Genomic DNA, 24,364 nt, shown 5'->3' with positions numbered 1-24,364 from the left:
GGCAAAACCTATCCGGCTTTGGGAGAACTTGTTATGGTCTGATGAGACCGAGGTTGAACTTTATGGTTAGAATTTTAAGATATGTTTGGTGCAAAGCTAACAAACCCTGTGCATCACTAAGGCCTGCTGCACACGGCATAAATCTGGCCGTAGGCATTAGCCCTAATAGGCCACCGTACCCACAGTGAAGATGGAAAAGGCAACATTATGCTTTTGGGGCTGTTTTTCTGCTGCTTGGGCTTTAATTAAGGTGGATGGAATTATGAACAATTACAAATATGAGTGCATTTGGGCACAAAACCTTCAGGCCTCTGCTAAAAAGCTGAAGAGGAATTTCGCCTTTCATTACAACAATGACCCAAAGCATACCGCCAAATCAGCAAAAGAATGGCTTCACCAGAAGAAGATCAAAGTTTTGGAATAGCCCAAACCTGAATCCCATTGAAGATCTGTGTGGTTGACCTGAAGAGGGCACTACACACGAGATCCCCTCACAATATGACAGATTTGAAAAGAAGAGTGGGCAAAGATTGCCAAGTCAAGATGTGCCATTCTGATAAACATCGACTCAAAAAGACTGAATGCTGTCATAAAGTCAAAGGGCACATCAACAAACTATTAGTTCTAGGGTGCGAATATTTATGCAAACACATTATTTTATTTATTTATTTTTCCTCCATAAATGATTTCAGTTTGTTTTTCAATGGAATTGTACAGATAACGGGTCACAGTGAAGGTGGAAATAAATCTGAAATGACTCCTCTTTATTGGACTTTTAACATGACAAAATCCTGGCATTTTAATATGGGTGTGTAGACTCTTTATATCCACTGTATATGATCAATATGAACAGAACTGTGAGGATTAATTTAGTAAGTACTTTTCACCTCTGAAGCTGAACATTCTAAGGAGATTGCATAAAGAGCAGGAGACCCTTTGAAAGAAAATCCCAGGTCTGGGAGAACTTGATCTGCTTTAATAGTACAGCGCATGGAAATATGTTTGGATGCGTGCATGAAAAATAGTGCTGGCAAAAGTGTTTTGTTTTTCTTTTTAAAATGTCCCTTTCACATGAATTTTTTTTTTTTTTTTTTTTTTTTTTTTTTTAATTTGACTGCAGGTAGTAAGTGTGGAAAAGATGGAGGACACCAGCCTTCTACCAAACCCTATTATTATCAGCATAAGGCAACAGATGGCTTTCCAGTTTATTGAGCTGAAAGACCGAGAAAGTCTGGTTAATGGTTTACTTCAAAGGCTTCAGCAAATGAACACAAGTACAGTCTGCCCAAGAAACAGAGACCTGGTACTGTATATACATAATGAATAGTCCATGTTCCGTCATGTCATTAAGCCAACACTTGGTCTCTCTAACATCACAGTGATTAAGCAGACGGAAGCTGCGTGAAAAGTTTGTTTACACTAGTTTTTCCATAGTCTGTAACTTCCCTAAATCACCGGCCATATCTGAGATATGACGTTCACTGGATTAAATATTGTACAGTAGAAGCAGGCTGAACTAGATGGACATTGACTTCATTCAGCCTAGCATACTATGTTATATGTAGTCTGTAAAATGTAGTGCAAAGGTGGACATTTCAATTAAGCTTTGCTTCCGTAAAGCCAGAAATCCACTTGAAGGGTACTTTCACACATGGTGGCATTGGTGCAGCGAGTAATCCGCACCCAGGTCTGCTACGTGTGAACGTACCCTAACTGTGTTGGCAGTCGCAGTACAGGAGTTGCCCCGAATGTAACCTCCGCTTCCTATGATTATTGAAAAGGAAGTCGCCATTTCTAACATAGATGTGTCCTCATGATTAGGTATTTGGTAAAGAAGGCTTCAGTAATATGAATATATTGGTTAATCAAGATGTGGAAGATGGAAATGAAAAGGAGAAGTTACCAACAAATGCAGAAGCTCTGATGACCTCTTTTCATCACACTGGAACTGGGAATCTCGACACTGGAATGGTACAGTATATCTGCTTCCTTGATCTCTGTCTGCTGAAAGAGGAACTTCACACAAATTGAAACTTTCATTGTTTAGCTCTAAGGCTTTATATGCAAAATCACATTCTCTTCTAATGGTCCATTTAGGCTAGCCGATTTGTTTTAATGAGTGATTAATGCCGTTGGCTGTATATACAGGCAAGTACGTCTTTTGGTTCATTCAAACAAGAAATCGTTCAGCCTTTCACATTTTGTTGTATAAGAGACTGAAAACGACTGAACGATCGGTATTTAAAATGAATGATTAGTCAACGAGCCAACAATGGTTTTTATGTCTGCATGAAGTGAACAATTTATCGTTAAGCGGTCAGTGTAAGCGCAGCCATCGATCGAATGACTGTCATTCATGTTCTCTCATTTAAACAATTTTTTAAACGATAATCGTTCCGTGTAAAAGTGCCATAAAGCAGGAATGAAGTCATTCATCGTTCCCTACCTGGTAGATGTATGGAAGCTAGTACAGGGCACTCATTTATCTTCCATGTCAGAGGAGCAGTGCGGGAACAATACAAGGTAAGTATAAATTTGGGAACTGTGATCTATGTCATTTGAAGTAGTTTTGCCATTATGAAAAAAAATGTAAATACTTGCATCATCTTTCCCCGTCAGTGGTCTTACCGCATCTTCTCGTGGCTCCTCCAGTTCACTGGGGTCACATCACCTCCAGCCTGCCGGATCCTCTTCTTCCCGTGATGTAAAGTCCATTCTCGGCATTCTGCTTCCTGCAGGTCAGTGTACGCTACGTCACCAGTAACATAGTGGTCACTGCCTAGCAGGGAATGCCGAATCCTCCCAAGCGGGGGCTTTTGCTGCGACTGTGCGGTGTCTCACCGCAAGTATTCATATATTATATGAACATTAGCGGTGAGACCCCGCCCTAGAGCAGGCTGCCGAGTATGTACCCTACATAAGAAAAAGAGGATCTGGCTGGCTGGAGGTGACTGACCCCCAGGGGACTGGAGGAGTCAGGAGAAGATTGGGGAAGAGATGATGTAAGAAAATTACCTGGGGAGGAATAGGTAAGTATAGAATTTTTTTTTTTTTTTTTTGTAATGACTAACGGCGTTCACTACTTTTGTAGGAAGGGCTGCTGAGGCAGTCACTGCCTTGGAAGAAGGAGGGTTATGGCCGTCTCTGCACTGAGTGTATTTTGCCTCTAGATAAAATTGATAGTGTATTGTGCTCTAGTACCAGAGATGAACAGCCGACACACATGGGTTCACTCTTTGGTGTTGTTTGAATCCTTATATCACATCATGCGTGAACTGTCCTGGTCTTACTCGAAGCATAACACATTATACAACCATACAGCACAATGTTGTGATATAATCTTAGTCTGCAGGAGTTGTACATACTAGAACTACTACAATGTATTTATGTCTCACATTAAACTAAAGCAACTTTTCCGATAATCTTGGTTTAACATATTTTCTACCATTATGTCTTCAGCGCTTATGCAGACCTACATGTTTCCATGGAAACAGACAACAAACTCTGTGTGCTGTAGTCCTGCAGTCTTATTCCTTTCCATCTTTCCCCAATTTCTTGGTAATGTACATTTGGTTGGTTAGGAACAAAAAAGGAGGGGGGGGGGGGGAGAAGCGAGTGACTGCAGGATTGCACTATAGAGGGTTACCGCGAAGACGACCGGTTTCTGTAAGAGCTGGAGACGCAAAAGAATGACTTTTTGCTACTTTATTTTTCACTGCGGTGGAACAATAAAAGCTTTTCAAATAGGAAGCCTCATCTAGCCATTTTAGGAAACGGCTAAACTAGGTTTCACTAATATGTTAACAGGATTGATCCACTCCAGCTTTGTAATAACGTTACATCATGTAACTAAAGCGTAGCCAGCAGCCAGGCGCCAACCACTAGAGCTTTGTACAACAGATGGGATAGCCGTGTGACCAAACGCATAGCAGAGCTGCTGAAGGTGCCGATAAATGGAGTCATATTGAATTTCCAGGAAAATTCAAACAAAATACCTCGCCGCTCCTTGTCTGTCCGGGAGAAGCAGAGAAATGACAGCAAACTGTATGAGGATACATCCACTTCATAGAGGAAAACTTTCTGGAGACTGCACTTCCCAGGGGGCAGATGTTTTTATTCTGGTGGTTACTGTCTGCTACTTAAAGCACTTAAAGAAATGATATTTTATCCATTCGAAAAAAGTTTTTTTGTGGAAAAAAATATGTATTTTTTTTAAACTTGATTTTTTTATTTTTTTTTAAAACCTTATTGAACCTTTTTATAGACTATTTTTAAGTCCATCAAAGGGATAAGATGCGATCATTGTATTGCTTAAATAGTACACTGCATTAGAATGTAGTCCATTCTAATAAATCTATGAGAGCAGCGTACTGGACTTTGCTAGAGACGAGGTTTAACAGGCTGAGTTACATGGTAAACATGGAGGCCTTTGTCAGTCTTCCAGCTGCAATGGAAACCCATTGATACCTTGTGATCGCATTGCAGGGTGTCAGTAGATGACTAAAAGAGCTTCCTCCCTCTGCTTACATACTACAGTTGCTATTGATTGTGGCATGTAAGGGGTAAAACTGCCAAGATCTGAGGTTTCTCCTCTCCTGGCTGTTAGAACAGGAGCCTGGCTGTCAAAAGTCAGCCAAGCCACCCCTTTAAAAAGACATATGTGCAGGTTTAAAGCCCATTAGTGAGGTCAGTAAAAAGGTGTATTGGCCGTCACTAAGGTTATTCTTTATTAGCAGTCAGATTCTGTATATTGCTGCCATCTCTTTACACTTACAGAAAAATTCCTTATTTCATTGCTGGCAAATCGATCTGGGTGTGTGCAGCATGCTGTAATTAACAGGATAGAAACCTTAGCCCACCCGGAAGTGCAGCTTCTGTGCATTTTCCTCAAGTAATGAAGTCGGGGTATCTGCATACGGTTGGCTGTAATTTTCTCTGCTCCTTAATGGGGTTTTCCAGTGAAATACTATTGATGACTTAGCATCAGGATAGGTCATTGATAGTTGATCGGCCGAGGTCTCCAGCTCAGGCCCCCGAACGATCAGCAGTGCGGGTGCATGCTGTCAGCACCACAATAACACACAGGTCGGAGCGGAGGCTTCCGTGCTGATCTCCGCGTAGTGGCCGGTGCTTATAACTGCAGGCACGACTCTCATTGAAATCAATGGAAGCAGTGTCTGCAGTTACAAGTGCCGGCCACTACATGGGATGTCGGCATGGAGACTTCTCCAAATTCAGAGGTCGAAGCAGAAGCCTCCGCGCCCACCTCCCATGTAGTGTCCGGCACTTGTAACTGCAAGCACGGCTTCCATTGATTTCAAAGAGAGCCATGCTTGCAGTTACAAGTGCCGGCCACTGCACAGAGGTCAGTGCAGAGGCTTCCACGCTGATCTCTGTGTTATTGTGGTGCTGACTGCATGCCCCCACACAGCTGATCGGTTGGGGTCCAGAGCAGGGGACCCTGGCCAATCAACCATGGATGACGTATCCTGATGATAGGTCATCAAAATATTTCACTGGAAAACCCCTTTTAACCTGATGTTGAGTGGTAGATATTTTGTTTGATCTAGAAAGCCAGTGTCTTGCTTCCACAGCACAACTGTCATATTTTGGAGTATTCCAGAAGCAGAAGACTGACCAGAGATAACTAATAAGGAGTTTTTTTTTTACTGATCACAAGAAAAATAGTTTTTACACTTTTTGCTTGTTTTTCCATTTTTTTTTTTTTAGCCTTCCACATGAAGGTTTTCTACCCTTACAAGTCAGTTGCATATTCTCTTCTATGAGCGTCCTGTAATTTTGGAGTATTTGATAATCCAGAACCTATTTACAAGAGTAATGCAAGATTAAATAAACTGTTCTGTAATACCGCTTAAAGGGGTGATCGTTTTTTATGTCACATTTGACATTATTCAGTTTAAGCTTGATAAGAAGATACCATTGGGAATCCTATTCTAAATATATTGTTAACACAATGCCGATCTTCCTGCCATAGCTGTAGCCTGGTGGGAGCAGTGGATGTGTACTCCGTGGGCCAGGAATGTGGCACGATGCAGAATGTTCGCATTGTCCCACACAAACTGGCACACTTTAAATACATCATCTCCTCTCTTGGGTTGGCTTTTTTGTAGACATCTGTAGCACTGCAAACACCATTGTTTTAGAAACCTCACACTGTATATTCGAGTGGCTACAAAGAGAATTTCTGACATGTGGGTGCATTACATGAACCGCTCCATGATTTCAATGAGATTTGTGTGATACTACATTTCTCCGTTGGTGGTACTGCAGGAGAATCGACCATTTGCGATCATGTTCCTTACAGCTTATAAGTTGGGGTCCCAGTAGTGGGTTCAGAACATGCATGCTTTTTGGAGTAAATGTAAGCACTGCTAGTTAAATTTTTTTGTTTTACATAGCTCCCATTTAAATAATTTGGCATGTCTTATTCTCAATGGATAATAATGAGTCCTGAACATCACAAAAGTTTGCTGTCAAGCGGGAGGCTCATTAACGCTTTCTCTAAAGCAAATGCTTATACGGGATAAAAGTGCTGATGTGAATTTTTTGTTTAAACTACATTTTACATCAAAGACTATCTTTTTTCCCTTTTTTGCCCTCATTTAATGGCTTCAGTGACAAATCAAAAGTGCCCTAGTTTTCGTTTTTTTCTCAGCTTTTATCTCTAAAAATCAGGAAGCATTAAGTAGCATTTTTCACATACCTGCTAATACAGAATATACACAATCTTATAAAATGCCTTAAATGAACTTGTCACTGGACTAGAAGGGGGTCATCAAATTGGACAGGGTCTGGCTACTTTTCTAATTAAATATAAATTGCTTTTGTCACTCAAAACAGTAAAAATGTAGGTAAAGTGTTTATGGGTACACTTGAGTAATGTTTAATGGCTTCCATCCTTGTGAAGTTATCAATGCTTAAAGGGGTTGTCCCGCGCCGAAATGGTTTTTTTTTTTTTCAACCCCCCCCCACCGTTCGGCGCGAGACAACCCCGATGCAGGGACGTACAGAAAGCTTACCGGAGCGCTTACCTTAATCCCTGCGCTCCGGTGACTTCTATACTTACCTGTGAAGATGGCCGCCGGAATCCTCTTCTTCCGTGGACCGCAGCTCTTCTGTGCGGTCCATTGCCGATTCCAGCCTCCTGATTGGCTGGAATCGGCACGTGACGGGGCGGAGCTACACGGAGCCGGCATCCTGCACGAAAGGCTCCATAGAAGAAAGCAGAAGACCCGGACTGCGCAAGCGCGGCTAATTTGGCCATCGGAGGGCGAAAATTAGTCAGCACCATGGAGACGAGGACGCCAGCAACGGAGCAGGTAAGTAAAAAACTTTTTATAACTTCTGTATGGCTCATAATTAATGCACAATGTACATTACAAAGTGCATTATTATGGCCATACAGAAGTGTATAGACCCACTTGCTGCCGCGGGACAACCCCTTTAAAGTTTACTGCCCAGGAGGATAAAGCTGTCCCCATCACAACCCCTTCTGGCCCTGACCTTGTTAAGCTTTTTCATCAGGACGTTTGTAATCCTATGCTAACTGTTTTGAAAAATAGTACTTGTATACAGTATATGGACACTGATCACTAAAATCATACAGCAAAACATTTGCTTTGGATTTGTGTTGGCAACCACATTGAATCCAAAACAAATTTGCAACTGCTATGGGACCCATTGATTTGAAATGGGAATGTGCACAATAGTCTACGTGGCCAGTCAATAGTCAATCTGAATGTGGACAAAAAGATGGTGCGTGTTACTTCTCGGCACGGATTCCACAACAGATTTACCCATTTAAAGGGCTAAATCTGCATGAAGATCCAATGACATTTAAGTACTTAACTTTGGATTTTGGGATGGAATCCACATTAAAAAATCACATGTGGATTCTGCCATGTGAACTAACCCTTATACAGAATTTATTACTTTGTTTTAAAGGGGTTGTTCGGGAAAGTAGAAAAATGAGGTACATGACAATGTATTCCCCATCACAATTCCCCAACAATGCAAAGTAATGCGGTGTCGCAACTACATGGCAATTTCATTTTAAAATTGGATATGACTGATGAGTAATCAATAATTGGTAACATCAGTATGTTTTCTGACATGACCTCTCCTGGCCGGCACATCACTCCATAGCCACTGTTAACGAAGGACGGAATTGTGAAGAGGGACCTACAGATATGTGTATTTCATTTTGCAAACCATTTTGTTTTCTCAATCCAGAATTAGTGAAGGGTTAAAGGTGAATTGGGGCCTCCTGACCATTCCCCTATACACATGGCAGATATCAGGGGGAGAGAAGGATCGGGCATGTTGGATTTCAGCATGCCCAATCATTTGATTTTGCAGAAGATAAGCTGCTGCTAGAGTCTGACAGCTATTGTATGTTTATGTCCAGTCTCCACTGTAGATTTTTGTACTGCCATAAGCTTCTCCCATTTAGGTTTCTGATGCTGTTGTGGTTTGGCTACACCCACAGACACGAGAACAAATAAAAGAGCGTTTGTGGATGGACCATTTTGCCGAGTATGGGAGGACGGTTTGTATGTTCCGCACAGAAAAAATCCGGAAGCTTGTTGCTATGGGAATACCCGAATCCCTGCGTGGAGAACTCTGGCTCATCTTTTCAGGTAGTCAAAAGTATCCGAAAAGTATTTTTAAAAAACTCCTTTTCCTATATTCATTGATATAGCCATATTTTTTTCTTTTTTTTACTCTGTATTCATCTCCTATCCACATAGACAACCACTATTCTGAAATCAGCTGTCCATTTTGCCCATAGTTTGCATGTGGCAACCGATAACCTTGTAATAACCAAATTTTTGAGGGTATGGTTAGGCATGGGCAATATCTAAATCTTGCCATAGTAATAGAGAAATCGGTGTTGCAAAAATACGTATTCCGATAATTGTTTGATATTGGAATACATAGAAGAGATGTATATACTTTGCTGGCTTGAAACGTAAACACCGTTATACTGACGAAGGCCATAAACCAAAACCGCCCTATACATTCTATATATAAAAAGTCTTTTTATAGTAATAGCCTTAGTAATAAAATGTTTCCTTGTGTAATAGATGCAGTGACTGACCTGGCCACTCATCCAGGCTACTACAGCAAACTGGTAGATGAGTCGATGGGTAAGAGTTGTGTGGTGACAGAAGAGATAGAGCGCGATCTGCACCGATCACTACCTGAGCATCCAGCCTTCCAAAATGAAACTGGCATTGCTGCTCTGAGGAGAGTACTTACTGCTTATGCCCACAGGAACCCGAAAATAGGATACTGTCAGGTAAAGCATTAGAACATGGTATCTCATCCACAAAATCGTAAATGGGGTTCCCACTCCTAGGAGAGCTGATAAATTTATGATTGGTATGTCTAATTGCTGTTGCCTGTGCTAGCAAAAATTGATTGGACCCCGACCTATCATGTGGATAGCTGATCAATGTTAATAATGGGTAAACACTTTAAGGCTGCATTCAGACGGGTGTAGATCGGCTCGGTTTTCACGCCGAGCCGATGTACGTTGTCCTCGTGTGCAGGGGGGGGGGGGGAGGATGGAAGAGCCAGGAGCAGGAACTGAGCTCCCGCCCCCTCTCTGCCTCCTCTCTGCCCCTCTGCACTATTTGCAATGGGGAGAGACGGAACGGGGGTGGGGCTAAGTTCCAAGAATTAGCCCCGCCTCTCCCCATTGCAAATAGTGCAGAGGGGCAGAGAGGGGGCGGGAGCTCAGTTCCTGCTCCTGGCTCTTCCATCCTCCCCCCCCCCCCCTTCCCTGCACACGAGGACAACGTATATCAGCTCGGCGTGAAAACCGAGCCGATATACGTTCGTGGGAATGCACCCTAAAGATGGTAAAGTAATAGTGTTTAAAAAATCAGTGACCATTTTTTATGATTATGCATTATTTCTAGCACATCTATTATAACTCTGTTTTGAGTGTTTTTAAATATTAGGCCTCCAAAATTCAGTATTTCTGTGTTATTACTTTGTTCCTTTTTTTTCTACTTTAAAGATCTTGTGCTTTCATATTATTTAGCCAAAAATGTCAAGTGATGAAGTCATATGTCTGGATTTGACAAATATACATGAGCCATATGTTTTTTTGTTTTCGTCTATCAGTCCATGAATATCTTGACTTCAGTCTTACTACTTTACGCCAAGGAAGAAGAGGCTTTTTGGCTGTTGGTTGCAGTGTGTGAAAGGATGCTTCCAGATTACTTTAATCATAGGGTCTTGGGTGAGTATTGCTTGTAATCAGTGAAATTTCTGCCATCTTCTGGTGAAGAAGAGAATTGCAGTTTATTTTGATATTGTCCCTGTGACTGGTGAAGAGGCTTGTGTGCTACCAAAGCTTGCAAATATATATTTTTTAGTTAGTCAATGATTTCTATAATACTTTTATACTAATAAATATATATAGTATTTAACATCACAGAGTTTAGTAGCAGAGGAATAGTGCCATCATATGGATGAAGAAGGCTTGTGACCTTTTTTTTAAAAATTAATACTGTTGAGAGGAATTTCATCTCTATCATGGATGGATTATATCCTAGTTGCTATTGTCCACTGAAATGCCAAAATACATGCTGGTGACTTATCTGAATCTGTATGTGTATTGGTTAGAGAACATGTAGTAATAGTGATGGGCTCCATGAATACATTTCAGGTGTAGACAAATTGGCGACTAACTAATATATTTTTATTACACCAATCACTCACTTTACAAGAACACTTCAGGTAAGAGTAGAGAAATAAACTCTTTGCACACCTGCTGTCCCAGCTCCATTAACCCCTTCAGTGGCGGGTTTCTTACCCCCCTGTCAGACCCACCAGGGCAGGTTTTTTAAATAGTCTAATCATTTAATTTCAACTAATTTTCCAGTCTCGTTCCAAGAGCCATAACTTTTTCATTTTTCCATTGACACGGCCATGTGAGGGCTTGTTTTTTGCGGGACAAGTTGTACTTTTTGATGACATCATTTTTGGGTATATATAATGTATTGCATAACTTTTGTAAAAAAATCTGTAGGGAGATTAGGGGGAAAAAAATCTGCCATTTGTTTTTTGGATTTCATTTTTACGGCATTCAGCATACAGAATAAATAGTGTGATAACATTATTCTCTGAGTCACACGATTCCGGTGGCACCAAGTTTATACAGTTTTTTTAAGTTTTGCTATTTTTGTACATTTAAAACCTTTTTTTCTTAAAGGTTTGCTTTTGTGTCGCCACATTCCAAGAGCCTTATTTATTTATTTTTTCCATTGCCAGAGCTCTAGAAGGCCATGTTTTTTGCAGGATGAACTCCAGTCTTCATTTATCTGTTTTTTTGGAACATGTAAAATTTTGAGCGCTTTTTATTCCATTTTTTCTAGTGGCAAGATTAACAAAATCTGTAACTCCGGCATGTTTTTTATTTTTATTTTTCACTGCATTCTCTGAGCAGTATTAATAATGTTAATAAAAGTCATTCTACAGGCCGGTACGATTATGCCAATTCCAAATTATAATAGTTTTTTTTTCTTTTTCACGACCTTTTCACACTTTAAAAAATAAGTAATAAAAGTTTAAATCACCCTCCTTTTGTCATATCTATAATAAAAAATCTAAGTCATAAAAGAAAAATGCATATTTGGTATCGCCGCATCCGTAAATGTCCAATGTATCAAAGTAGTGCATTATTTTTCCCGCACGGTGAACGTAGTCCGAAAAAAAAATAAAGAACGCCACAAATGCACTTTTTCAGTCACCCTGTCTCCCAGAAAAAATGCAATAAAAAGCGATCAAAAAGTCGCATGTATTCTAAATTAGCACTAACGTAAACTACAGGACCTCCTGCAAAAAATGAGCCCTTGATCAAGTATGTCGACAGAAAAATAAAAAAAGTTATTGTGTGCAGAAGATGCAGCAGAAAATAATTTAAAAAAATTAAATGTCTTTGAAAAAAAAATACAAGTACTACAGCAAAAAAAAAATTATACAAGTTTGGTATCGTAGTAATCGTACTGACTCATAGAAAAAAGTTATCATGTCGTTTTTGTTGCAGTTTGTGCGCCGTAGAAACAAAACGCACTGAAAGATAGTGGAATGTCATTTGTTTTTTTTCATTTTACTCCACTTAGAATTTTGTAAAAGTTTTTCAGTATGTTATATGGTACTTTAAATAGCACCATTGAAAAATACAACTCGTCCCACAAAAAACAAGCCCTCATACAGCAACTTCAATAGATAAATAAAGGAGTTATGATTTTTTTAAACAGGGGGAGTAAAAAAAAGAAATGGGCAAAAAAGAAAAAAAGGGGCCGCATCATGAAGGGGTTAAATAATATACTAACTTCCTCCTCTGGGTCATTACGACGCACGGATACCACGTGTAATTTTCTTTTTAATTTTTTACAAAGTAAAGGGAGACAAGTGTGTTTTATTTTTTTTTACTTTTTTTTAAACTTTTTTTTGTCCCTTTAGGGGACTTTCACAGAGACCCATCAGGACCCCCTGATCACATTCTGGGGGTCCGCTGGTGACAGCCCTTTACATGCTGCAGTCACATAGACTGCATCATTTAAAGGGTTAACACAGCAGAGATCAGAGGTTTTCTCTTATCTCTGCTGTAAGAGCTGGTGCCTGGCTGTCCTCTGACAGCCAAGCACCAGCTCTCCCTGCCACAGTGACCATCGGCTTGCTTCTGACAAGCCGATGGTCTCTATGGCAACCTGTAAACGGACTAGTTCAGGGGTTTGAATTTAAAAGCGGGAGATTGCCGGCAGATCGGCAGTATCTCCCTGCTTCTTATTTTAAAGTCCTGCACTGCTCTGTGTGGGTCTGTGCAGGCAGGGCACAATGTCACAGCTTGTTCCGGGCGTGCCACTCAAGGGGTTAACAAAATACAAGTGAAATAGTGGAGAGGAGTGTTTTATTTATTGCAAGCACCCATCCACATTTGCTACATATCCCTTACAGTCATTAACACTAGTGCAAAGGCAAAATGGAGCAGTTGCATATACTAGTCAACAAAGCCAAAAGGTGGAATCTGGTTGTCGGCTGCTACACTCTTTTGCACTAGTATTGGTAAAGATTAGAGATGAGTGAACATACTCGTTAAGGCGATTTACTCGAGAGAGCATCGCCTTTTTCGAGTAACTGCTGGCTCGTCCCTGAAGATTCGGGGGCGGCGGAGGGGAGCCGGGTGGAGAGTAAGAACGATATGTCTCTCTCTCCCTCCCGATCCCCTCCGCAACCCCCCACTCACCCCCGTGGCCCCCCAGAATCTTCAGGGACGAGACAGCAGTTACTTGAAAAAGGCGATGCTCTCTCGAGTAAATCACCTTAACGAGTATGCTTGCTCATCTCTAGTAAAGATCCTCCCAATGTTGGAAATTTTAAGTTACAAGCTTGCACTTTAGTGGGAATTTCATTTTACTTCGCTTTTAGTTGGTCAAGTCCAGTAAATATGTTAGATGATCACTGTACTTTGAGAAATCTTGTGTAATTATAACAGATAATGTGATGACTAGAAAACGTGCAAATCACTTGATTTACCTAAAAGGATCTGTTTGCGATGAAAAATCTTTCTAAAGTGCCGCCACTAGGGATCTCACTTTCTTTTAATTTGCTTGCAATTGCCCGTTGTGAAATGAAGTCTGTCTCAAGTAACAAATAGCACATGAAGTGGAGGATGGTAACCACTCAGGTTGCTCATTAAAGTATATGGAGGAGGGGATGAGGAGGGAAACAAAAGCAGGGACACACAGGGACATCCTGCAGCTAATAGTAAGTGACTTAGGGGCCATTTAAATGGCTGAACAAACTGACAACTTTTTTTTTTGCATAAAATTACACGTACAGATAATGGCTTGACATCATCTTGATTTCCCTCATTAGCTAAAGTAAACTTTTAGTAGAAGCAGAACTAGTTGTTTGCTCAGGTTGGCATGTGTTTATGTGAGGGATTATCTGGCCAGCAGAATTACATTGTCTTCTCCAGGCATGAGTAAACGATGTACTCATTGTATATGCAAGGCATACACAATGAGTACATTGTTTACTTCCCTCAAGTCGTCAAGCCGCTCAAAAGACAACGATTTCCATTCAAATGGAACGAATTTTGAACTGCCTGACGACTATCTTTATGCCAGCTAAAAACCAGCACTAAACGACAAGTGAACGAATAGTGCATGACTGCCTGCGTTTACATGTAACGTTCACTTTTCGCCATTTGAACGCATTTTGAGTGATAATCGTTGCATGTAAATAGGTCTTGACTGTCCTACATCTACTGGAATCACATTTAAAGTTGCTCAGTACTGCTGTTTGTGTGTCCTATAGATAGGGACTAGAATCTGCCTTTTTTTCTCCATGTGCATTGTATAGGAGACATTATAGCAGTTGGTCTCCACAAATCAGCTGAGAGAACTGAAAATTAGAGTTGGAACCTGCTGATGGGAATACTGAAGAAAAATGCAGCATACAAGTCATATAAGGGCCAGAGATTGTTATTATTCATACACTTACAATATTATTACTAACCCATAATATTATGTATTATGTGTAATAAAGATTTATTATTATATATTATTTGTATGGTGCCAACTTATTCCGCAGCGCTTATTGTTACTTATATCACTTATAAAGTAAGAGCCCTTTTACATGGGAAGATTGTCGGGCGTAAATACGCCTAGCAGTCGTCCCAGTATTGATCTCTCCTGTTCTTTCACCCAGTAACTAACGATTATCGCTCAGTGAGTGGAGGTGGGGCGGAGATTTTTTTGGGCCACCTGCCTCCATTCACAGTAAACGGGCAGTCATTCATAGATGACCTATCTTTTCACAGAGGGCATTTTTTGTCATTTGATTTTCATGCCCACACCATCTGAGCAACTACCAATAAGCAAGTAAATGATCTTTTGTTGTTCAGATCGTGCAGGCACTGTATCGTTCAGATTCCTGGGATCCAGTGAGAATTTGAGCAATAATTGTTCAGTGTGAAAGGGCCCCAAAGGCCCAATTCTCTGCCCATTGTAACAAGTTTGTTGATCGGCACTTGTTACTGCTGTTTACATGCAGCAGAGGATCAGTAGTATGGGAACGAATAATCGTTAATTCCATCGTTCGTCCCCTTACTGATAGGGTTCTCTAGCAGCACATCCCCATTTACACAGGGAAGTGTGCTGCTGATGAGGGAGCAGTTTTATACCCCACACAAAAGATCCAATCCAGTGAATGAGCATTTGCTCGTTCGTTGACTGATCGCTGGAATATTCAGACAGGCCAATAATCGGGAGGATGAACGTTCACATGAATGGTTCTCTCCATTAAGGTGAATGCAGATGGCGGATTCCGGCTGCTAGAATTCTCGCAGTGGGATGCAACCCGTGTCTCTGCAGTGACCCGCGGCTTACCTGCTTGGCGTCTTTGCTCTGCTCTGCTCTGTGGATGTGCCAGCTGGCGCACTGCCGGGCGTCAGCAATGACTTGGCAGTGCCAGCCTTTGAGGCTCGCACTGAAATAGGACATGCCGCGACTTTGTTACCACGCAAGTTTTCACGCGGTCAAATCGTGGCTGTCGGCATAGGATTGCATAAACTAATGCAATCCTAAGGCAGCGTGCAACAGCGTAAATTGTGCGTGAGATCTCGCCGCAGAATTTCTCCCGCGTGTGCATTGAGCCTTAATCGGTCATTTCAAAGTGCCTTGGAGAGTTAATCTGTTACAAACATAAATGTCTAGGTATAGAATGGTAAAATGTTTAGATTCTAAGCTTTGGTGTTCTTACTTTCTCTGAACATTCTTGACAGGGGCTCAGGTTGACCAGTCCATTTTTGAAGAACTCATACATGAGCGGCTTCCTGAGCTGGCAGAGCATATCACTGACTTATCCACGTTGGCTTCCATCTCCTTGTCTTGGTTCCTCACACTCTTCATCAGCATTATGCCCCTGCAGAGCTCTGTCAATGTCGTGGACTGCTTCTTCTTTGATGGCATTAAGGTCATTTTCCAGATTGGACTGGCAGTTCTGGATGCGACAGCTGTTGAACTTTGCAGCAGTAAGGATGATGGACAGGCGTTAATGATCCTAAGCAGGTTAGAGAGGTTTTTTTTTCCACTTCATTCCAAATTGGTGGAATAAATAATGACCGCTATATAACCAAATGTATTTTTATATTATACAAACATGTATAATTCCAGCACAATCTTCTCAGTTTGTTGATTGATTAAGCCCTTGTTACATAGACTCATCATAAAATATTCTTTAGGCGGTCTCATGTCGAAGGCACGCATGGATTTTTCATGCGTATTTCTGCAGCGGATGCACTGCGAGTCATCGTTAAATTGATTTTTCACTGCTTGCATATTGCGTTTTTTTTCCCCCCCACGCAGATAAACTGAATCTGCAACCCCACCTCCCAGCCTTTTCACCAACTCTCTAATTGATTTTAACCTTTAAATGTATTTGCGGATGCACTGCGGATCGCAAGCTGCCATAGAGATGAATGGGGCACAGCCACGGTAAAATGGAGCATCCGCAAATCAAATTAAAAGAAATCCGCAGGTGTTAAATAAAGTGCGGACGCCCAATGCTTCCCTATGGGCAGCTTGATTTGCGGATCTCATGCACGGGTTCCGCAAATCAAATCTGCCCATGGACATTGGGCCTTAGGGTTGTGCATTACTAGGCAATAGTTATATTAATAATATTGCTGTGCTGCTTATGCTTTGTATATACCTCCCAGTTTCTAATGAAAAATCTTCCTGCGAATAGATTTTTAGAGCATGTCCGGAATGAGGAGAGCCCCCTGCCACAGACTGGAAATGTGCACAGCTTACTGAATAACGAACAGGAGCTTTACCCAGTTACTGACATTGCAGATCTAATACGGGATTCATATGAGGTATGTAAATAAAAGCCTGAAATAATAGTGAAAACCATTGGGCCTCATGTCCACGGGGAAAATCAGGCCCGCTACGGATTCTACATGGAGAATCTGCAGCGGGTCCCTCCTGCCCCGCGGACATGAGCGCTTAAAATAGGAATTTAAAAGAATTTACCCATCCGGAGCGGGCGGGGAAAGTCTTCTCTTCCTCACAGCCGGATCTTCTTTTTCGGCCGGCGGATGAACTCGTCACGCTGGCGGCACGTCGCCGGCACGTCACTGACGTGCCGCGCGCATGCGCCGGGCACATCCGCCGAGCCGAAGCAAGAAAGATCCGGCCGTGAGGAAGAGAAGACCTTTCCGGCCCGCTCCGGATGAGTAAATTCTTTTAAATTCCTATTTTAGGTCTCCCGCGGATCCGGACGGCTTCCATAGGCTTCAATAGAAGCCCGCGGGAGCCGTCCCCGCGGGAGACCCGCCCGAAAATGGAGCATGGTCCAGATTTTTTCATGCTCCATTTTTTTTAAAATCACTTTTATTGACCATCCGCGGGTATTTATCTACCTGCGGGTGGTAAATGCATCCCTATGGGGTGCGGATCCGCGGGCAGGAGAAGAGTTAAAATCTGCTGCGGATTTTAATTCTTCTTTTGCCCGTGGACATGAGCCCTTAATGTACAATGTATTCCAGCTATGGTATCCACTCACTTGTGTTATCATATGTGTGTGTGCTTGAGTCAGTTGTGTTCGGTTATCATAAATTGATGGATTTGCTATATACCATTCCAGAAATTTGGCAACAGTTCTGTAGAACAGATTGAACACTTGCGTTGTAAACATAGGATCCGTGTTCTTCAGAGCCATGAGGAGACTACAAAACAAAATGTTGTGAGTATCTTATGAATGCTAATGGCATAACCACCGTTATCTGTTCCATATTCCCACGTTAACATGAGCCAAACCTGCATGCTGCGTCAATGCAATAGGTTGTTCAAAATGCTGCCAAATTCCTATGGGGCCTCTGATCTCTGGAAGAAACCATATGAACTAGCAGTCTGTGCTTTCACTAATCACAGATATTTGGATACCACAGAGTCATGCAATGAATCAATATGCTTAATAATAGGCAATGGTGAATCATATCCATTTTTTTTTTCAAATGGACATGTATTGTGATGGTACTGTTTGTCAGAATACAATTAGGTAAAAAGTTATATAACGTAGGAGCTGTGTCATGATTTCAGTATGAGTATATTGACATGCAAGTGAATAATAGCAGTTTCCAATGGATTGTGTCTAATTTATTTATTTCTGACTTAACCCTTTCCAATCCACTGTCTGACATCTCCCTACATTCTGATTGAAGCTTGTATAGCATCAATGTCAGAAAACGTCCGACAGGGTATTCTTACTGTCTATTGCCAGCCACTCCGCTGTCGCAGCCTCTCTAGCGCACACATACTGGCTTTATCCAGCAGATGGAACTGTTGTATAACAGCAAAAAGAGAAAGCCTTTTAGGAAACCCTGAATCCAAAATCGGATTGGAAAGGGTTAATTTTTGTCTTTCTTTAAGACAGTAATTCTCACCAGAGGCCTCTCTTTCATTTTTAGCTCAGAGTTGTTGCGCCAGATGTGTCCTTTCTTCATGAAGATCTAGAAGATCTGTTTGACATGTTTAAGGTAAGGGCCAGGAACAGGGCAACAATCAGAAATGTCTGATAACTTCCAGTCTGACTGTGAGGTCATCACCCCCCTGTTATTTTATTGCTGCCAACTTCCCTGACATGGCTTTCACCCCAATGACAATGTACAGCCCCACTGTGCTGACAGGAGGATCAGAAGGTCACTTTAAGTGTCTAAGTTTCTTTGCTTTGTTGCAGAGAGAGCATTTCATCAGTCGTTACTGGGAAGGGATCTCTTCACTAGTGGAGCGCCATGACCCCCGCAGACCCTATGCAGAACATTACAAGATTGATAGTCGACAGTTTACTGCACTCTTCAAATTGTGCTCCCCTTGGCCCTGGGGATCTCATACAGAAGTTTTAGCAGAAAGAATGTTCCGTTTACTGGATGAAAATCAGGACCATCTGATTGAGTTCAAGTCTTTTGCGTGGTGTTTGGGTAACTTAATTTGTGTACATGATTACAATAAGGATTTATATAGTGTACTAGTACAGTTGTGTTAGACTAATACTTCAGTTCTATGAAAGACCAATTCTATACCTATATTTTTTCAGACATTATTTATCATGGTGAGATGAATGAAAAAATCAAGTTGTTGTATAGACTGCATATACCACCAGGTGAGATATCTGGATCATAAAAAGATTGATGTTGGCACATATACATGAAGATGGCCTTACCATCACATATTAAAAATGTGTCACTTTTGCTTGAAAAAAAAGTTAAATAATTTAGGAGGTATTACTCTTGGAATGATGAATTTCCTGGCCATAAATTGGTCATGATGAGGGCTGCATCTCCTGCCAGAAGTTTAAAAGTGATGAATGGGACAAGGTCTGTTCTTTAGCTGACCTTACAATACTAGACTTCCGTGTCACATAGTTAGCTAGGTATCCTGACCAGCTGCTTTTCCACTGTCATTCTGGCAGGAAATGTGACTGTGATCATCATTAGAGGTACACTTTAAGAAGACTATGCCCTTCTGTAAAGTTGTTTAGAGGCCCTGTCATGCCCTCATGTCAGCAGGGCCAACTGCATAGCTTTGCAGCCATGGCCCCACTGAGTCTTATCACAGATTTTCTTTTGTTCATACTCGCCCCTGTTTCCATGGACTAGCTTTCCTTAGATTTGGTTGCCAGCACTTGTAATGTGTCATATTGGGCGGTCCCCATCGCTCACTGTCAAAGCGTGACATCAGATTCGAATGACAGTGGTGGGAACTGCCTACTTGACCCATTCCAAGCGCCAGGAGCCAAATCTAATAAGAGCCTGAACTGGGTGAGTATAAACAAAAAAAGGCTCTGTGTGAGTAAGCAGGGCTGTGGCTGTAAAGCTATGCAGCCGGCCCATCTGACATGAGGACATGCCAGGTTCTTTTTAAAGCTCTCTGATTACTTCATAATGACAAATGTTTATGCATCAGCTAAGTGACGACCAATCTAAGCTATATTTACATCTTGCATGGGGTGCTGCCTTTGTATAGGGACATCAATGGGTTCTGTAATTTTTGTATTTGTTTGTTTGATGTGTCATGTTCTTTATATATCTATATCTGTCTTCCTTTCTGGTTTGGTCAAACTTGTCAATTTCCTTTCTGATAGCTCTTACAGAGAATGACCACAACTGTCAGTCTCCTCTCAAGGGGCCACTTTTATCCACTACCAGACCGCTGAAGCTTACAAAACCAAACAGTATGTGTTCACTTACTTTTCAGATTTGCAGTTTCTCCCTTTACTACACCTTTCCAGACAGATTAGCTTGAGAATCTTATAGTGTGAATTTTCACCTAAGATAATGTTCCATTATTTACTTAGAGATTGCCTAGGATATAGCAGAATTTTAGAAACAGCATGAAATGGTAAAAAAATTAATTCAAACCAGTGTTAATCACCTGTCTGATCCTCCCTGCATGGCTTTGCTTATATGACTGCAGTGGTGACATGTCTGTATATACCCATTACCACTGCAGCTAATCATAGGCCTCCGCAGTGTGTAACATCAGATCGCTGAGGTCAGTGATCTGCTACAGTAGTCATGTGTGTATACAGAAATTCATAACCACAGGTGCCTGCATAAAGCCTGGTGAGGACCGGAGGGACAGCGCTGAATGAATCGGATGGATTGGTACAGCTTATTTTGTTTTTGTTTTTTTTACCATTTCCTGCCCTCCTAAAATGTAACTTTGTCTCAGGCAGTGCTTTTAAATCCTTGGAGATGGAATATTCCCTGCTAGCCTGAGTGGCCTTAATTTACTACACATAATTTGTCACTTGCAGACTGTTCTTTTTTTCCAGTTGATTAGTTTCTGTAAAGGAACAACTGTCTTACTAGAAACCTGAAAAGGCAGGTAAATGTGAATTTAAACGTTATTTTATTTTCTGCACAGGTGGGGAAAAGGATTATCAAAAACAATTAAAACAAATGCTTAGAGACTTGGCAAGAGAGAAGGATAAAAGCACAGAAAAAGAACTACCCAAAATGACTCAGGTATAGTATCTCCTCTCCATTCCTGAAGCCTCTGACACTTGGGAGATCCAAGTGTGGGGGATCTTAGCTGACCATAAATATGAAAATTACCCCTCCTCACAATTCAGTCAGCGTTCCAATACTTTCAGTTTTCTGGATGATCCTTGCAAAAGAGGCTTAAAATGAAAATATATTTGCAACAGTGCACTTTTTCAATGGCAAATATTGTGGTAAAAGAACACTTTATAGACTTTTATATTGTCCTATATGCATTTTCGTCATACCAATTAGTACAATTAGTAAAGGCCCATTTAGACAACAATTATTGCTCAAAAGATATCTTTTGAGCGATAATCGTTGTTTGCATTACACTGCAAGATGATCGCTCAAACGTTGAGCAATCACCTTGCGCTCCAAGCGGGGGATGCAGAAAACAAGCGGGGCTGCTTGTCTTCTGCATCCAGCTGTTATACAGCCGAGCACTCTGAGCGGAGGATGCAGAAGACAAGTGGGGTGGGCATATATCTATTCCACAACACTTCTGCTCGATTCACAACCTGACTGTTATACAGCCGAGCACTCTGAGCGGAGGATGCAGAAGACAAGCGGGGTGGGCATATATCTATATTCCACAACACTTCTGCTCGATTCACAACCTGACTGTTATACAGCCGAGCGCATTGAGTGGGGTATGAAGAACACCGCTGGACTGTTCTGTTCTTCTCACCCCGCCTTTCTTCGAGGAATGGGATACAGCTGAAACAATACTATCTGCTGTATCCCACTGTGAATTCCTGATAAGGCTCATCATTGTCTTTAAGCACGCTGAAAGATCAGCAATCAGCAACTGGTTAACAAAAACTGCACAATGTCAGTGCAGTTACACCCAACAATTATCGCTCAAAAGACGGCTTTGGAGCAATAATCGTTGTGTCTAAATGCGCCTTAAGACAGACTATTTCTATTGGTCAGCACAGATTTGATGTGAGATATTCCTGCCACTGTTCCTGACTCCTAAAGTGAATTGGTAATCAGCGCACATGCTGTAGAGTCATCCCATTTAGATATATGAAATGGTTTTCAGCCATAGAAATTTCTGCATCAAATCTGGACTACATGTAAACCTACTCTACTCTCACACGGAGCAGCGTCTGCAAAATGCTGCCATTTTTATCAGCTTTTTGAATGCACTGTACAGCGTTCAACAGATCTTTTTATTGCACCCCATCATTGTGATAAGGTGCGTTAAAAAGTGAAAATAGAGTAGACAGGGATTGTGTACACCCACAGGGAGCCTATATGGCTCCTTTAGTATGGAACTATTGCCCATTTAGACTAACAGTCGTGTTAACGACTGCACGAGCCCTGACGTCACCCTTAGGTTGTCGGCGCTTGTGCAGTGCATTTAGACAGGCAGATCACAGCTATGTGACTCAGTGAGAAGTCGGCAATTCCACAATGATTTTCATTGTTGTTGAAAGTGAGTGACCAACAAACTGTAAACAAATGGTGCACAACGGATGTGCATGTAGATGTGACGATTATCGCACAAATTTGTTCGCTTGAATTAATTTTACGCGGTAATACAGTGTAAATGGCCCTTAAGTATGGGGATACTCTCTCCTCTTAAAGCAATGCTTCTACATATGGAGCCTGATGGGGCATGGTACTTTTTCTGAATCCAAAAAAAAAAAGCCTCAGTATGAAATGGCAGACATGTAGAAGTCTCATGGACCCCTATAGAAGCAATAATAGTAGCGGTATCCATTTATTACACCAGTGACAAGTTTCAAGCATAATGTGAACATATATCGAGAATATCTGAAATTCCTGTTTAACATTCTTTGTAAAACCTCTAAGAAATCTTCTGTTTCTATCATCAGAAGGAATTTATCCAGTTCTGCAAAACGCTGTACAGCTTATTTCACGAAGACCCAGAGGAAAACGATCTGTACCAAGCCATTGCCACAGTGACAACCCTTCTGCTTCAGATAGGAGAGGTTGGCCAACGCAGCAGTAGCATAAGCTCAGGTAGTGCGTCCGATGAGTTTGTAGATTCAGAAAATGGGGCCTGCTCGTCAGACCAAGATTGTGTTTTCTCTGAGACCACAAGTACCCCAACCCAGCCACTGCCTGAAACTGACTGGGTAGTTTCCCTGGAACACATATTGGCATCTCTCCTGACAGAGCAGTCACTGGTGAATTTCTTTGAGAAACCATGGGAGCTGAAGCCAAAGTTGGAAAGTGCTAAAATGAATCCTTACAGCCTCAAGACTAATGGAATTAGCCAGCAATCCCCCATTCTGTCTTGAACAGCTGTAAATATTGCTGTTGCCTGGATTTTAACATATGGCAGCTAGAGTGAAGGGAACAATTAGTTCACTGATAGTGTGAACATCACTGGTGGTCATATATAAATATATATATATATAATATTTATTGTCGCCAACCATTGGAAAGCACGAAGGACTTTCTTCCTATATATGAAGCTAAATGGGTCACTGAAGTAAGACGGAAACAACTTTGTGTTACCCTCGAGTTCTCTGGTTGATCATCAGAAGAAGAGACTAGTTCTGGAGTGCAGGGACACAAGAGTTGCAGCAGATAAGTGGCTACCACTGACATTTTGTATTCTTGACTTACCAAAGCACACTGGATGACTTCTCATTCTTCAGATGCATCACTTCTGTGAAGCCATCCTGAGGAGAGGAGATGCTTACACAGCTTCCAAAACTCATTTGTATCCAGTACTGGCATGCCAAACTGTTTTTGTTTCATCTTGTTCAGGGTTTATGTCATGTCTGAAGTTTTGTATATGTGAGTTTCAGTTAATTTTTTTCTGTTTGCACTAATGATGTTTCAATGCTGGAAATTGAAACTTTTATTCTGTTTGATTTTGCATTAGAATTGTTATGTCGTTGAGATGTCAGTTTGACTGATTTTTGTGCTTTTTGTCTTGGTTTGTGAAAAGCTGCACTTTTCAATAAAACTTTTTTTTTTTTACTACAATGACTTATTCTTAACATAAAGGTCATTTAAAACTGCTACCTCAGTGGTTGCTACACCAGGCAGTGAGTAACGTGAGGCTTCTAGAAGCTGAAACAGACCATCTTAAAGCTAAAGGCCCATTTAGACACAACGATTATCAAAAGATGTATTTTGAGCAATAATCGTTTTCATTTACAGCGCAAGATGATCGCTTAAACGTTGAGTGATCACCTGGCGCTCCGAGTGGAGGATGCAGAAGACAAGCGGGGCCGCTTGTCTTCTGCATCTGGCTGTTCCCCGCTCAGAGCGCCCGGCTGAGCT

The 24,364-nt window shown here is 41.4% G+C and overlaps 1 protein-coding gene across 4 annotated transcripts in view; it reads left to right on the top strand.

The window, feature by feature from the left end:
- TBC1D8 (TBC1 domain family member 8) overlaps positions 1–24,058 on the top strand; it is a 72,902-nt gene extending 48,844 nt beyond the window's left edge. For 3 of the 4 annotated variants that reach the window (XM_066577704.1, XM_066577689.1, XM_066577711.1), the window contains 14 exons: positions 1,121–1,303; positions 1,822–1,971; positions 8,510–8,660; positions 9,108–9,322; positions 10,156–10,273; positions 15,830–16,115; positions 16,795–16,924; positions 17,695–17,793; positions 18,518–18,586; positions 18,787–19,027; positions 19,144–19,209; positions 20,191–20,280; positions 20,976–21,076; positions 22,939–24,058. In XM_066577704.1, coding sequence (XP_066433801.1) covers positions 1,121–1,303; positions 1,822–1,971; positions 8,510–8,660; positions 9,108–9,322; positions 10,156–10,273; positions 15,830–16,115; positions 16,795–16,924; positions 17,695–17,793; positions 18,518–18,586; positions 18,787–19,027; positions 19,144–19,209; positions 20,191–20,280; positions 20,976–21,076; positions 22,939–23,367 — 2,328 coding nt within the window. In that variant the 3' untranslated portion in view covers positions 23,368–24,058. The remainder of the gene's footprint in view (positions 1–1,120; positions 1,304–1,821; positions 1,972–8,509; positions 8,661–9,107; positions 9,323–10,155; positions 10,274–15,829; positions 16,116–16,794; positions 16,925–17,694; positions 17,794–18,517; positions 18,587–18,786; positions 19,028–19,143; positions 19,210–20,190; positions 20,281–20,975; positions 21,077–22,938) is intronic. The other variant, XM_066577696.1, reaches the window with a different exon arrangement.
- The last annotated feature ends 306 nt before the right edge of the window (positions 24,059–24,364 follow it).

Source organism: Eleutherodactylus coqui, chromosome 1, assembly GCF_035609145.1.
Source record: "Eleutherodactylus coqui strain aEleCoq1 chromosome 1, aEleCoq1.hap1, whole genome shotgun sequence".
In the NCBI taxonomy this organism is placed as follows: Eukaryota; Metazoa; Chordata; class Amphibia; order Anura; family Eleutherodactylidae; genus Eleutherodactylus; species Eleutherodactylus coqui.
Note: the sequence above shows the minus strand (reverse complement) of the source record. Positions and strands in the feature narration are given on the sequence as shown.